General features: G+C 55.0%; 2 protein-coding genes across 2 annotated transcripts; one reads left to right on the top strand and one right to left on the bottom strand.

The window, feature by feature from the left end:
* Positions 1-732: 732 nt before the first annotated feature.
* Positions 733-1756, bottom strand: MYCTH_2022424 (uncharacterized protein; the record flags this gene model as incomplete). The annotated part of the gene is made up of 2 exons (XM_003661117.1): positions 733-835; positions 987-1756. Coding segments are annotated over 2 exons (873 nt in total), but the record flags the coding sequence as incomplete, so codon positions are not given.
* Positions 1757-3661: 1905 nt separating this feature from the next.
* On the top strand, positions 3662-4159 carry MYCTH_2124880 (uncharacterized protein; the record flags this gene model as incomplete). The annotated part of the gene is made up of 2 exons (XM_003661116.1): positions 3662-3959; positions 4077-4159. 2 exons carry the CDS (start codon positions 3662-3664, stop codon positions 4157-4159), a joined length of 381 nt encoding a protein of 126 aa, XP_003661164.1.
* Between the last annotated feature and the right edge of the window lie 8797 nt (positions 4160-12956).

Here is a 12956-nt window from a genome sequence, read left to right as displayed (position 1 = left end):
CGAGATCGAATCGAATACCAGCGTACAAAGCTGAGAGATGGGTAGTGTGAGCGCTGGCGAGGCAATGCGAGGCAACATAGGTCGCGTTGGCCAGCGCCATTGTGCCCGGAACCCTCAACTTGGAAGACTCACTCACCAAGATGACTCTCCGGATCATCCAGCAAGTGCCGGTCTTCTCCCTGCCATGCTCAGTGGTCTGAACAGGCCATGACGTTGAGGCCCATGGATGGTCGAGCCGTTTCTCCGGGAGAACACCAGAGCCAAGGCCAACAGACATGCGGCCAACCAAGGAATTGAAACGCGGTAGATTCTGAACAACGAAGAACCACATGTCATGCGAGCTAACCCGACCGCCCGTCTGTTCGACATTCCAATGCAGAAATGCAGATGCCGCTGCGACATCGTGATGCAAATACCCGGCGAGAGCCCCGTTTCATCGTGCGACCGGAGGTCATCAAGCCTATCCAGACGTACTCTCGTATGCTAGGCAATCTATGCTGCAGTTAGACGTGGCCGTCGCAAACAATAACCACGCTTTACACAGTAGCCTTGTCCCACATCCCACTGGACGCTGCCAAACAATCGCCAGGAGGAGGAGAAATAGAAAGAGAGCCGGGGGGGGGGGGGGGGAGTGCAATGAAGGTGACCTTTTTGTTCGCGAGCGGCGGTGTGTCAGGGTGCGTCAGGTCTCAGGGTGTCCGCGGCTGACGGCTGCGCGCTCCCGTCGGCCTTCGAGAAGGCTCCGAGAACACTCTGCTGGCGCCGAGAGGCGATTTTGAGGTTGGCGAACCGCGCTTCGGGTAGTCGCCTGCCGGCCTTGATGCTCTCCAGCACCCTAGTTTGCGTCCCATGGACGGTTAGCTAAGTAGTTCTCCCACAGTATCCATGCGGCCTGAGACACATACGGGGAAGCCGAGGGGAACAAAGAATGCAGAGAGAGACAGAGAGAAGAGAGGAAGGGGTGGATGTAACACGACAGGGCTCACCATTCCACACCGACAAATTTGATGCCACAGCCGCCAACCCGCTTGATCTCCTTCTCCAGCTTGCCGCCCGCAAGCCCACCGCCGGCGCCTCCGTTCGGGCCGGACGGCTTCCCCAAAATGACGTGGGTAACTTGGCGGCGGCCGAGGTGGAGTGACATGCGCGCGCCATGCTCCGAAAGCATATGCTTGAGCTTGTGGTCGGACACGAGCGGATAGGTGCTGCCGTTGACGTAGATGACCAGCCCATCAAAGATCTTGCGCTCCCGCGCCCTCTTTGCCTTCTCCTCCTCGCGCGCCTCGTCTTCCGCCTTGCGATCGACGGTGAGTTTCTCATCAGCCGTCAGACCGCCCCCGTCTTCGTCACTTTGTGCATTTCCGAGCCCCCCTTCCGGCACCGGAGCAGGCTGAGAGACAAATGATGTGGCAGAGGGCCTTGTGACAGGTGGCTTCGACGCAGCCCGCATGCTTCCTGGATTACGTAGCATATCGGCCACGCTGTTCAATGCTCGCGCGCGGACCTCCTTGGGCACGAACATGCCTAGGCGCTCGTCAAATTCTTCGGACCCGACGCCAACAGTGTCCGCCATGCGTTCGCCGCCCGAGTTGCCGGCTCGAAACTGGCTATTCATCTTTTTGTTGCGGGACTCGCGCCATCCATGCGGCCCGCGTGTCTCGGCACGCTGGTGCCCTGTTGAAGCCGAGTTCCACGGGTCAAACGTGCGGCTGTATCTGGCCTCTGCTGGCAGAGGCAGCTTTGGCGTCGGAGGTGGCATCGTGGAAGGCATCTACTTTGGCGGAAACAGAGGTTGTAGGAAATCGGGGTAATGTCATCATGATGGAAAATTCTTGGGAAACTGCCGGTGAAATTCACAAATTCAGAGCGTCAGCAATGAAAGCGTTCAATGGAAGGAGTGGCCCTAAGGCGACTCCACCGCGGTTTGGAAGCACCGCGCTTGGAAGGCACAACTCGCGTCGTAACCCAGTCAGTCGTCTCGCATTCTGCTGCCAACACAACGCGAAGTCACATGAGGGCCAGGCACCACTCCACACGTTTTTTGCCTGAATTCGAACCTAAGGTGGATAATATTAGCCATGTGGAAGAAAAACCCGTATGCTGAAGGAATCCGCAGTTGTTTGCAGGTAAACCCCTCTAAGGAGTAATTTGCGTTGCTCCCCATGGACAGGCTATGCCCCTGATCATTCTCGCCAGTCCTCCCCTCTAACTAGGATACCCAACGTCTTGTGTTGTTTCGGGGGACCAGTGGCATATTTCCATAGTTCCATGCAGCGTAATTATAGAACCAAGGAGAGGAGGCGTGTGCGACCGACAGAGAAGTTCTGCAGGGTATCCAGGATGCTCTGGCTCTGTGATGCCTCTCAGGGTAGCGTCAACTTTCGGCGTCTCGGGACGTTCTGTTGGGGAGGGTCAATGGCACCCTCTTGTTGTCTGTTTCTAATTTCGACAGAAAACGGGGCAAGGCACGAGGCAAACACTGCAAATCCCCGGGGGAAAGAGACATTCGAATCGAAACATTCTTGCGAGTACACGGCTCTGATCGACGTCGAGTTCAACCCCCCCACCCGACCTCCTGGTGTTTCTCGTTGTCTCTCCAGTTCCTCGTTTCCCTCCCTCTTTCTCAGGTTCCCCACGCATGCCGTGGCATCCATGGTCCCCGATAACGCCCGGACTCGAGAATGGGGTGTGCCGCGCTCGTGCTTCCGGGGTCGGTCTCGCTTGGAACTGCCCGGAAAGGGCAGGAGCACTTCTGCCCCTCGATGTCGAGTTACTCTCGTAACCGCGATCTGAGAGAAAATCCACTGCAGAGGTCGAACTAAACTCACTTGCAGCACGCTGTGCCGACGACAAGACATGTATGTATGTATATGTATGTACATACATACGTCCATAGGGTACACTACCGACGTACATAGCAGCAAGGCACGCAGTAGACGGACGATCCTTGGATTGGGGGGGGGGGAGGATCCATGTGGGAAATGTGCTGCGCATGTATGTACATACGATTTACCGGCGTTGCTAAGACGCGCATGCAGGGCCGTGGGTTCTGCGCCGCCGTCTCTGCCACCAGCGGCACTTCGTGCAGCCAGCCACAGCGGTTCATGCACAGCGTGTGCTGCCGTTGCGCAGTAGCGCAGAAGATCCGGGAGCGGTGCGCTGCCCCTCTCTTTGACGCTACACTAGTCTGCTCCATAGGACGTACAGTACATACCATATATAGTGTACTCCCGTCATGAACTTCGTAACCACCTGTGCGAAGTGTATCCGTGCGATTCGTCGTGCACTTGTAGATGTGTTAACTTGGGGCCAATTTCTCTCCGTTGTTCAACCTCGTTACCGGCGACGGCCAGTGGTGAAAGGCTTCCCGAACCCTCAATCCCCCTTTGTCGCCTTCCCTCAGGTCCTTTTCGTCATCCAGTCAGCAGCGTTGTCGACCCCGCTCTCCGCTGCTAACACACACACACACACACCGCCAAGGTTCGCTTAACCATTCCGGAGGGCGGGAGTAAGCACAGCCAAGGCGAACAAGAAACTACTGGCACGGAGTAGTGTAACTACACACTACGAAGTCCGGAACCACAATACACGTGCAAGCTCGTGTGAGAGAGCAAAGAAAGAGAACCACTTCAGAGAAATGTCGTGCTGAACCTTCCCATCCATGGTTTGCATCCCTCCCGGCCCTGCTCCGCCCGACCGGGGCGGCCTGGTCCCTGCCTCGGGCCTGCCCCCCACCACCCCACCCAATCTTCGGCCCATGTCCATGTCCCTGTTTGCCCCTCCCCGCTTCCCGCCCCCCTCCTTCGGCCCATCCTCAGCCCCCGCCTTTCCATTTCTAAACACCAACCACCACCTCCCGAACCTAGCCGGTGAAGAGAACACGGCCGAGCTCATCATCGTCTCATCCAATGTCATGCCTTCTTACCAATTGCGGAGCGTTTTTGGTGGCGGACTTGAAGGTTCTTCTCCTTTTTGTTTTTTTCTTCCTGTAACCTCCTCTTTTGAAATCTGTCTCAGGAATTACTTGGAATGCGGAGATACAGCCTCCCAAAACTCTTGCTCGGTAAATATCGCAGAGCTTTTCGTTGATCGGCTTGTCTCCAGCCTCGCGACGTTTTACGGCCTTCTCCGCGACGCGGGTGTGGGGTACACTATCTGATTTCTGTCAGCATCGAGAAAAGATGGGAAGGGACGGCAGAACCGTAGGAGCCATCGAGGGGTCCAAGCTTCTTGCATACCAAACATTTACGCTCCATAGTGTATTCGTACAGTACGAAGTAAACGGAGCAGGCTCGCTGTGTCACCACAACTTGACTTCGCCGATGGGGCATCTCTCAAATATACAGCTGAGGTACGGAATGTGTAAGGTAAGACGTACACTAGAATGTGCCCATTCTAGTGTACAGAGCAGCATAGCATACTTGCACATTGTACGTACCCTACAGATATAGAGGGATAAATGCCTTCCCTCGACGGGAATCTGACAATGCCGTCCGAATTGCTTCGGTGAGTTTGCGCAAAAGTAGTGATTTTGCCAGGGATTCGGCGGCGGGGTATGGAATTAACTCCGAAATGGACGAGTGTGCCGTAAGCGCCCGTTGTCGACTTGCCTACCTTGCGAGAACCGCGCCCATGTTTATATTCAACGTGGGGCGCAGAAAAAGAAAACATCCTGGGTTTGAATATGAGTTATCATGGGACCATGGGTGTTTGCGGTTGTCGAACGTCAGATATTGGTGTATTATTAACGATCGGGAGATAAATTTCGGCAACCGGGTTCTGAGGCTAGCGTACTCGGGATACACTGCGCAGTACGGATAGATTTCCTTTGCAATACAATCCCTGTGAGAAGAAACAAAACACAGAGCAAGCACGGGGAGACGCTAACTGCGCAGTGCACACGACTGCTACTGTAATCAATGCACTCCATGCACCACGGAGCGACTAGTTGCCGTGCATTGCTTTGCCTTGCAGTTCGGTTGTGCTGTGTCGCCTGCGTTTGGCCCCAGTGCTGTGATCGTGTGCTGCATGCCGCTTTCAGACGCACAGAAGAAAGAACCAACACACTTACACCTATCTACGCACAAAGCTACGTACAAAAAAATTGGGGGAAAGGAGAGAGAAAAATGCCAAAAAAGGGGAAGAAGGAGGAGTGAGAAAAAAGGACAAACGGCCGCAACGGGAATTCCAGAAGTTGAACGCAACACACAAACACACACACACACACACACACACACATATGCCCCCTTTTTTTGCCCTTTCTCATCCTCGCGGGGGTTTGCTAACCTGCCCTGCCCTGCCCTGGCCCCTTCCCAACTTTCCCAACGGATCGATCAATCAGGCCGTGCACGATCTCGGAAGGCTAGCGAAGATCTGGTCCACAGCTGCACGCCGCGCATGCTGCCCCGTAGTGTATACCTGCTCCTCCTCCGAAGAAACCTAGGAGGCCCTTCCCGAGGAAAACTTCCATGCAGCTAGCCAACCCTTGCCGCAGTTTCATTGATCTCAAAAGGTACGTGGGCCTTGCTCACAAAGGCTACACTATACTACACTGCTTGAGTAGTAGTACACAGTTAGGTGTGGGCTGTCGTGGCTCTTCGCTTTATTTGAATGTGCTCCTCGACCCGCGTGGAGGGGAAAAGGAAGACGAAGGAAGCGGGGACGATTCGCTTCATGGCCACCCCCTGGTACGGAGTCGTTAGTTGTACTCACACTTGCCTTACCGGAGTGCTACGCCTTTCGTGTCCGGATTCGTTAGTCGAGTACAACAATCCGAACAATAAGCCCCGACCAAACTTTGTCCTCGTGTCATCGCAACCAAACATGCGTGATGGTCCGGCCGCGGCTCTATCCAAGCGAGCTACTCGGCTTCCCTTCCTGTTTCCCGACTTTGTGATCCTGCATGAGCTACGAATACTAGTATATGGGATGTAGAAAGTACATACCTACCTCCATCTCTAAGGTATATACAATGTAGCTACGTTTGTATACTACGCTCAGCGCTTGCCAGATCTTGCCGATGGCAAGACATTAGCTCTTCTGCGCGCGCGCTTGCTGCTACACACGCTCCGATGTACGGAATACGGATTATTCCTTGGTGCTCCAAGTTTGACTTATTTTGCTGGAATGTAGTAGAAGACCGCGCATTAAGATCTCCCGAGTGCTCTTGTGTATCTACAGAGCAATGTAAGGTACGTACCTAAGGTGCAACTCCTAGGTACCCTACCCTCGCTGTCGCTACTGCGGGATGCTACAGGATGCCTCCAGGCAATGGGGCTAGTAGATAGTTAAGTGTAAAAATGTAATCCGTAGCATACTTGTTGGTAGTGTAAACTTTACGCCGAATTGCGGAATGTAATCCGTATGATCTGTTGACGCAGCGTCCCGGGGCCGCCCGCGATAACATGCTGACAGGGCCTCAAGCGCGGGCCACGACAAGGGGGCCCGGGGCCTTGGCAAGCGAGTTTGGGTGCCATCAGCCAAAGCCAAGTGCGCACAAAGCACAGAGCAAAGCCATCCATCCAGCGTTTTTTTCTCGCCGCTCTTCACAAAACATAAGAGGGACAGCAGACCCCCTTCCAGGGAAGGGGGAAGGGGCGAAGACAAACCGCGCAAAAAATTAGAGCTACACTATTTGTTCTTGGACCCTGCCGCGGTGATGGGCCCGTTTTTGGTTCAGGTCTGGGTGTTGACAGCCTGGGCGAGTAACTAACTAACAGGATTGAGCCTTCCCCGTAACTCCGCGAGTCACGAGGTATGGATGTCCAAAGCTTCGTGTAACATCTCGAGGAGAAGCCTTCAGCCTTCTCCAAGAAGCTCGGCTGTTCGCTCATCAGAAGTGATTCAGGTATCGGACAATTCCTTCCTTGTTGCTGTTGCTTCATTTGGAGCTTCAACAAGTTGAACGATCACCGGGTCAAGAATCAGACTTTCCTCGAGTCAACTACTTGTTTGAAGGCCGTGAAGCCTTGTGTTGATCCAGGCCAGGGCCACGGGAAACCCACGGCTGGGGCAATGAGAACGGTTGGGGAAGCCCAATCTGGCGACCTCTCATTGGTAGGTCCTCCTCCAAAGAGGGGAGGGCGTTGGTTTAGCGGGCCGAAGAGTAGCGGTGAAGAGAGAAGAGGATGTACAACACAGTGCGGCATCTCAGAGCCCTGCTCCTTCGGGGAGATGTACCCGTTGACATCGTCAGTATGTTGTCAAGCGTCGACGCCAACGATGCTTTCGGTAAGGAGTTTCTTGAGACATTCAAGTCGGTTGAGACACTGAACCGGCCAAAAGACAAATTCGACTAGACTAGTGTGCTCAAAACCAGCTGGTCGTGATGTCGCGTACAGTACGGGTACGCTAAGCGGTTCGGCGGGTAACGAGATCGGGATGCTGATCCCGGGCCCTACACTACATTAGTCGTCAGCTGTTAGAGAAAACTCAATATCGCTGAAAGAGGCTAAATTCAGCTCGTTGTCAAGAAACAGAAGCGACTTCTAGGGGAGGAGGGGCCACTTCTTCATGATTCGGCACCAACTGTACACTAGTGTGCGGGATACGGACTACACTATGAACTTTGTACTCCGCTGCGGGTAACTCTTTTTGCGCTTGAGCAACTCGAGGTAGGTAAGTCCGGTGAGCAACCAACATAACCCTGACAACTCCTACTACAACACGTTTCCCTCCCCGCGGGGAGTGAACGGTCGCACTGTGAGACTTCAAGGCCTGGTGGCGCGCTACCCCCCCCCCCCAACCTTCTGCTGCCCATGCTTGTGCCACCCACCGCTTTCCCATCCTGGCCCTCATGTAAGGCGGAAAACGGTCCGCGCGTGCAGCTTATTTCTGGCGAATAGGAACCGCAGGAAGCCGATGTTAGAAGGGTTTGCGATGCCTTATGATGTGCATAATCCTGTCGTCCTCCCGAAGGGCTGGGGTAATGTACGGAGTAGTGTAGTGGGTAGCTAGGGCTGAGGGGCATGCGCGGCAAGACGACGCAGCAGCTTGTTTTTGGAGCCCGAAGAAAAAGCCCAGAGCTTGCTCGGGAGTGCGGGATCTGTTCGAGCTGCAACATCCGTCCGAACCCGACGACAACGACGGCTCATGTTGGCGCTTCTCCGTTCGAAGGATGAACGGGGCAAGTTTGGAACGGGAAGAGCCAGCGCCTGTCCCGCCAGGCCGACCCCTCAGGCTGCTTCCCTTTGTGGGTGTGAGCTTGAGACGTGGTGGATGCTGATTGGGCGGCCGATGCCCAAGTTTTTGTCCCACAGCCTTTGGTGGCGCCGAAGATAAAGCCAAACAAACCGGACAAGGAAAACCACTCGCTATCACGACAGCCACGTTCTCTGTCATTTCTTTGAGGTCTTGGTTTTCCTCTTTCTTAATCCTCAGATGGGATGGCCTGGAGCTGGATTCGGAAAAGTAAGTCTGCATTAGCGAACCGCTGGCTTGCCCTGTACATACGCAGAATATTGGACAGACTGGCGGCGGACTCCGGTGCTCTCAGAGGTCTCATTGAACCCCGAATGATATACCACATCATTATCGACCATGTCGTTGGTTCATCAACGGTGAGAAAAAAGGGGGGGGTTGTGCTTGTTGGTCGTGTACCGTACACAGTACACGACTGTAGTGGTCAGAAGCGCTTCGAGGTCATCCCGCCGTGTGGACTAGGGCGCGCACCGTCTGAGCCTGCCAAAGCAAGCGGCTGAAACACAATTAACAACCACCCTTCCCCATCAATCCACAGATATCTGCGCGATCAGATCTGACTCTGATTGGACAGCCCAATGGCCGGTCTCGAGATGGACGCACCTAACCGCCGTGCATTGGTGACCCGCATGCAAGTGTTGTCGAGCCGGGGGGAAGTCTGGATCTGTTGTTCCCTGCATGCCGAGACCCTCTCTGCCACTTGTTTCCGGGGTCCATGCTTCCCTCTCTTTGCCCTGAGGACGCGGCGTCGATCAGAAAGGTCTCAGTCCTAAATATGGGAAGGGCGTGGGCACCGAGTACTCCGTACACTAGGTGGATCATGGGCGCGAAAACGAGCGGCTGGGGCCGTTTCGCATGGCGCGGGAAAGCTCTGCGAAAGGTGCTTTTTCTGCGCTCGTGTTTGCGATTCTCACAGTGCGAGCGGATGTTGCCATGAACGGCGGGCAAGGCAAGCGAGAAAGGATCGCCAGTGTGGCTTCAGAGCTCGCCTTCGACTGGCTCACAATCTCTGGGCCCCCGCCCCCCCAAGCAAGAGGTGTCAGATATCGGCTGACCCAGACTGGCTCTTTTTTAGATGACCTGATAAAATTCTGCCCGGTACTGCGGCACGGCTTTGCGTTGCTCATATCGAATTGCACCTGGTTGTCCATGAGAGTCAAGTGTGTAGGATGCACACAAAGTATCCGATGCTGTCATTGACCGGGCGTTGATCCTTTGTCGACTTGGATCGCCCGAGTCCGCAATGTCGTGGGGTTTGAGGCTCAAAGGTCATGCATAGCAAGGCAGCGGCCCCGGAAAACTAGTTACCTGTTGTAGTGTATGTGGATGGGCCGCGCGCGGAGGGCACAGGGAGGAGAGAGCCAAGATCTTCCGGACGGGTTCTGCGCCGCTTCACCCACGTTCTCTCTGCAGCTGCTGCACCCGCATCGCTGCCGGCGCGGCAGTTGGCGAGGGCACAGCATCAACGTTCGACTGTTCCGCGTGCTCTTGGGACCTGCAGTTAGGCCACGCGCCTGCGCCGCGGTGCACCGTTGATGAGCTTTCTTAGGCCGGGGAGTTGACGGCCCGAGACATCCTGGGAGCAAGCGAAGCGCGAAAGGACCAGCCCCAGTGCCGATGGAGGTGAGCTGTCTGTCTGGTCAGCTTTGCTGACCATTGCGTTGGCCAGTGCCAGAGAGCCACGAGACCCCGGCAAGATTGGGGAGAGAAAATGTAAGCGAGGAATCGCAGCTCGCCACGCCAGCAACCCTTTTTTTTTTTTTCTTTTTTTTCCTCGCTGCTTAACCCTAGCTAGCCATTCGAGCTCCCACGACATCGGTATACCAGTCTCAGCATCAAAAACAAAAGGCGGAGGAGGCCCGCTTTGGGCTTCTTTGTGAGCTTGGGCGCCAAAAAGAATAAAAAAAATCCAATTAATTTGCGAAATGACTGGAACATGGGGAAAGCGGGATATCATTCCGCTCAAATAGGGACGCAATTGTGTGGGTGGGCGCGAAATGCTTTCTGAAGGGACGGCAAGCTGCTGATGTACGGATTAGACCCTTCGTCTTTAATGGATTTGGTCATCAACGCCACTCTGTGGGCGCGACAGCAAGTGGGGCATTCATTCGCTCTTCGAATTCGACAGTGGGTGGAGGACGATGGAGTACAGAATAATCGTGCTCTCTCGCAAGGTAATTGTCAGCCGCGAGCCCCAAGATAACGAACCTATTAGAGGCAAGCGCGAGCCGGATGCCGTTCCGCTCGCGGCTGACCCCCTGGGCTATGTCGCTGACCCCCTGGGCTATGTCGCGGGAGATTCTGCCCATGCGGTTGATGGCCGTTCTCGAGTTCGGCCGTTCATGAGAGGGTGCACTCCCCGCCTGAAGTAAGTGATATATAATCCGTACATCAGGCAGGTAGCGGGGGTGTGCCATCGGGGTTGTTCGGGCCTCCATACGTAACTCTGTTGTCTTCCATTGCTCCACCACGTATCTTCTTGAGCTTATCCTGTGATATTCACCTCGAAGAAGTTTCGCATTGCGTGGTTTGGGTACCTCGCACCGACTCTCAATCCCATGCCCCCAACGTCCGACCTCTTCACCTCGAGGTGCGAGCCTCTACCCGAGCCTTGTGTCACATGCAACAGTTTCCCTCTTGGTACTATGGAAGGAGTCTTTCTGAAAAATGAAGTCGACACTGCACGGCCAAGTTTCAGGTTCTAGAAGCCAGAACTGGACCCAACTGCCTGCCTTGCAGTGCCTTGCACATGCATTGGGTCAATCGGGGGTTTTCTGCTCCATGCCAGCCAGACCTGTGACAGTTCCAACGGAGACCCGTCTCGAGGAGCAGCTGTCTTGCCTCGACCGCTAGAGCGTACCTAGGGAGTTATAGCGAACGCGCAACTCCCATGACATGAGAGCCGCATCTAAGGCGGCACTCTCTACCGAATCTCATAGGTACACTACGTATAACCCGTACTGCGTCAGTTGCAGAATCTATGGCGGCACACTCAGTGTGTTATTTCGTACTTGCCCTTTCTACCTAGTATAGTGTATGTTTTCAGTACAATACCATGTAATCCTTACAGCCCTCTGCAAACTGGAATCCAGGCATGTGGATCTTGAATTCGTCACTCATGAGTGCCAGTCTGCATTGGTAGGTTTCGTCTTGAAGCCTGCATCTGCAAGCCAGAAACCGTCCCAAGGCAAGCTGGTCCAAGACAACGCACCATTTACGAGTTTGGCGGCTTACCCCGTGTGAGAATGCTCGAGTTCTTCCATGTCGATGTGCCCATTCATCCAAAGCTCGTCATCGAAAAAAAACTCCGAGGCTCATATAGCGCTAGCCTTTTCGGGCTTGCAAATACTCTGTACACCTACTTCGTTTTCCTGCTTTGCCACGACCAACCCCACTTCACTGCACAGTAACATTCTGCACTATTCGCACGATCGGGGAACTTCTGCGCACTATGAACACACCCCCTGGAAGCACCTCGAACACCTCGCCTCGGCCCCGACCGATCCCCCCAGCCTCCACCATCTGGTCAGCCATGCTCTCGAGCCCTTGCTCGAGCCAGGTTCGAACCGCACAGCCCAGCCCCAGAGCTGTCGAATCCGGCCCCGAACTCGCCGCCCTTGCTGGCAAGCAAACCATTGAGCGCCCTGGGGCAGAGACGCAAGTAAGGCAGCCGAAAAAGATTTACAACGCATGAGCGGGTAGTAATAGAAGTGTACGGAGTCAGCAACAGGTAGGTTCCGGGCAGTTGCAAGACGTTGAAAGAGGAATACCATATCGGCTTGCGGAGTGGGAGTCTTCTAGTCGCGGGATGCATCTCTGCATCTCTGCAGGCCGTGGCTTGTCGGCCCTTGCTCGCTCCCCGACACAGTGCAGAAGTCGAGATTGTTCTCCATTGCTACCTTGCTCCCTCTCCAATCATGGGCCCACCGACCCAGGCCATTCCCGTAGAAAGTGGGTGCTTTCCCGGCCCCCTTGACTGGCGAGCTGGCGGCTTGGCGGAAGGACAGGGGGCCGGGAACGGCAGGCATGTATCGCCCACTGTAACTTCCTGGCTAGTGCACATCGCACAGGGCCGGAACGGCAGACCGGGCCTGCGTTCTGTTTTCTCGGGCTTTGCTCGCTGATCTCTCTCTTGAACCGACCTCCCTCCACCTAAATCTGGCCGCTTCCCTTCGCCCTCCTCCTCTTCTTTCCTCCTCACACCCTGTCGACCTCTCCGACCACTGGATTCGAGGCGGACGACCCGAGAGGCGAGGAAGGCGAGGTCGATCAAGTGCGTACTTCCCACCGTAAGCTTCGCGTCTCCCATCCTCTTTCCACACCAATATTTTTTTTCCTGCATCGGCCCCCCGGCCACAGCCCACCTGCAAGCCCTGGCCCAAGCTCGCAGCCGAGCTTCAAACAACATCCACATTCAAGTTCGCACTTCCGAGCTTTGCACATGCTAACTCTGATACGCATATAGCGGCGACCTGTTATCCCACTTCGAAATAGCGTCACAAAAACGCAGGTTGCAGCTCGCCTACGCCCGAGACGCCACGGATCCGGCGTGTATACGTAGCCGGCCTGCAATCGAGGGTTTTTTCGAGTTGTTGTCGGTCGTCAGCACTTCTGCACTTGCCGAGATATTTGCCCCAAGCTGCTGTGTTATTAGAGGAGCCGAGTTTCTGCAATCCGCAAGCGATTGCTCAGCCTTGAATAATATCTCCTCCCTCACACTTTAACGGCTAGCAACACTCGGCACTTCGCAGTTCGCA

The sequence above is a fragment of the Thermothelomyces thermophilus genome, chromosome 2 (genome assembly GCF_000226095.1).
Source record: "Thermothelomyces thermophilus ATCC 42464 chromosome 2, complete sequence".
Classification (NCBI taxonomy): Eukaryota; Fungi; Ascomycota; class Sordariomycetes; order Sordariales; family Chaetomiaceae; genus Thermothelomyces; species Thermothelomyces thermophilus.
The sequence above is the reverse complement of the archived record's forward strand: the minus strand, read 5'-3'. Positions and strand labels throughout refer to the sequence as shown.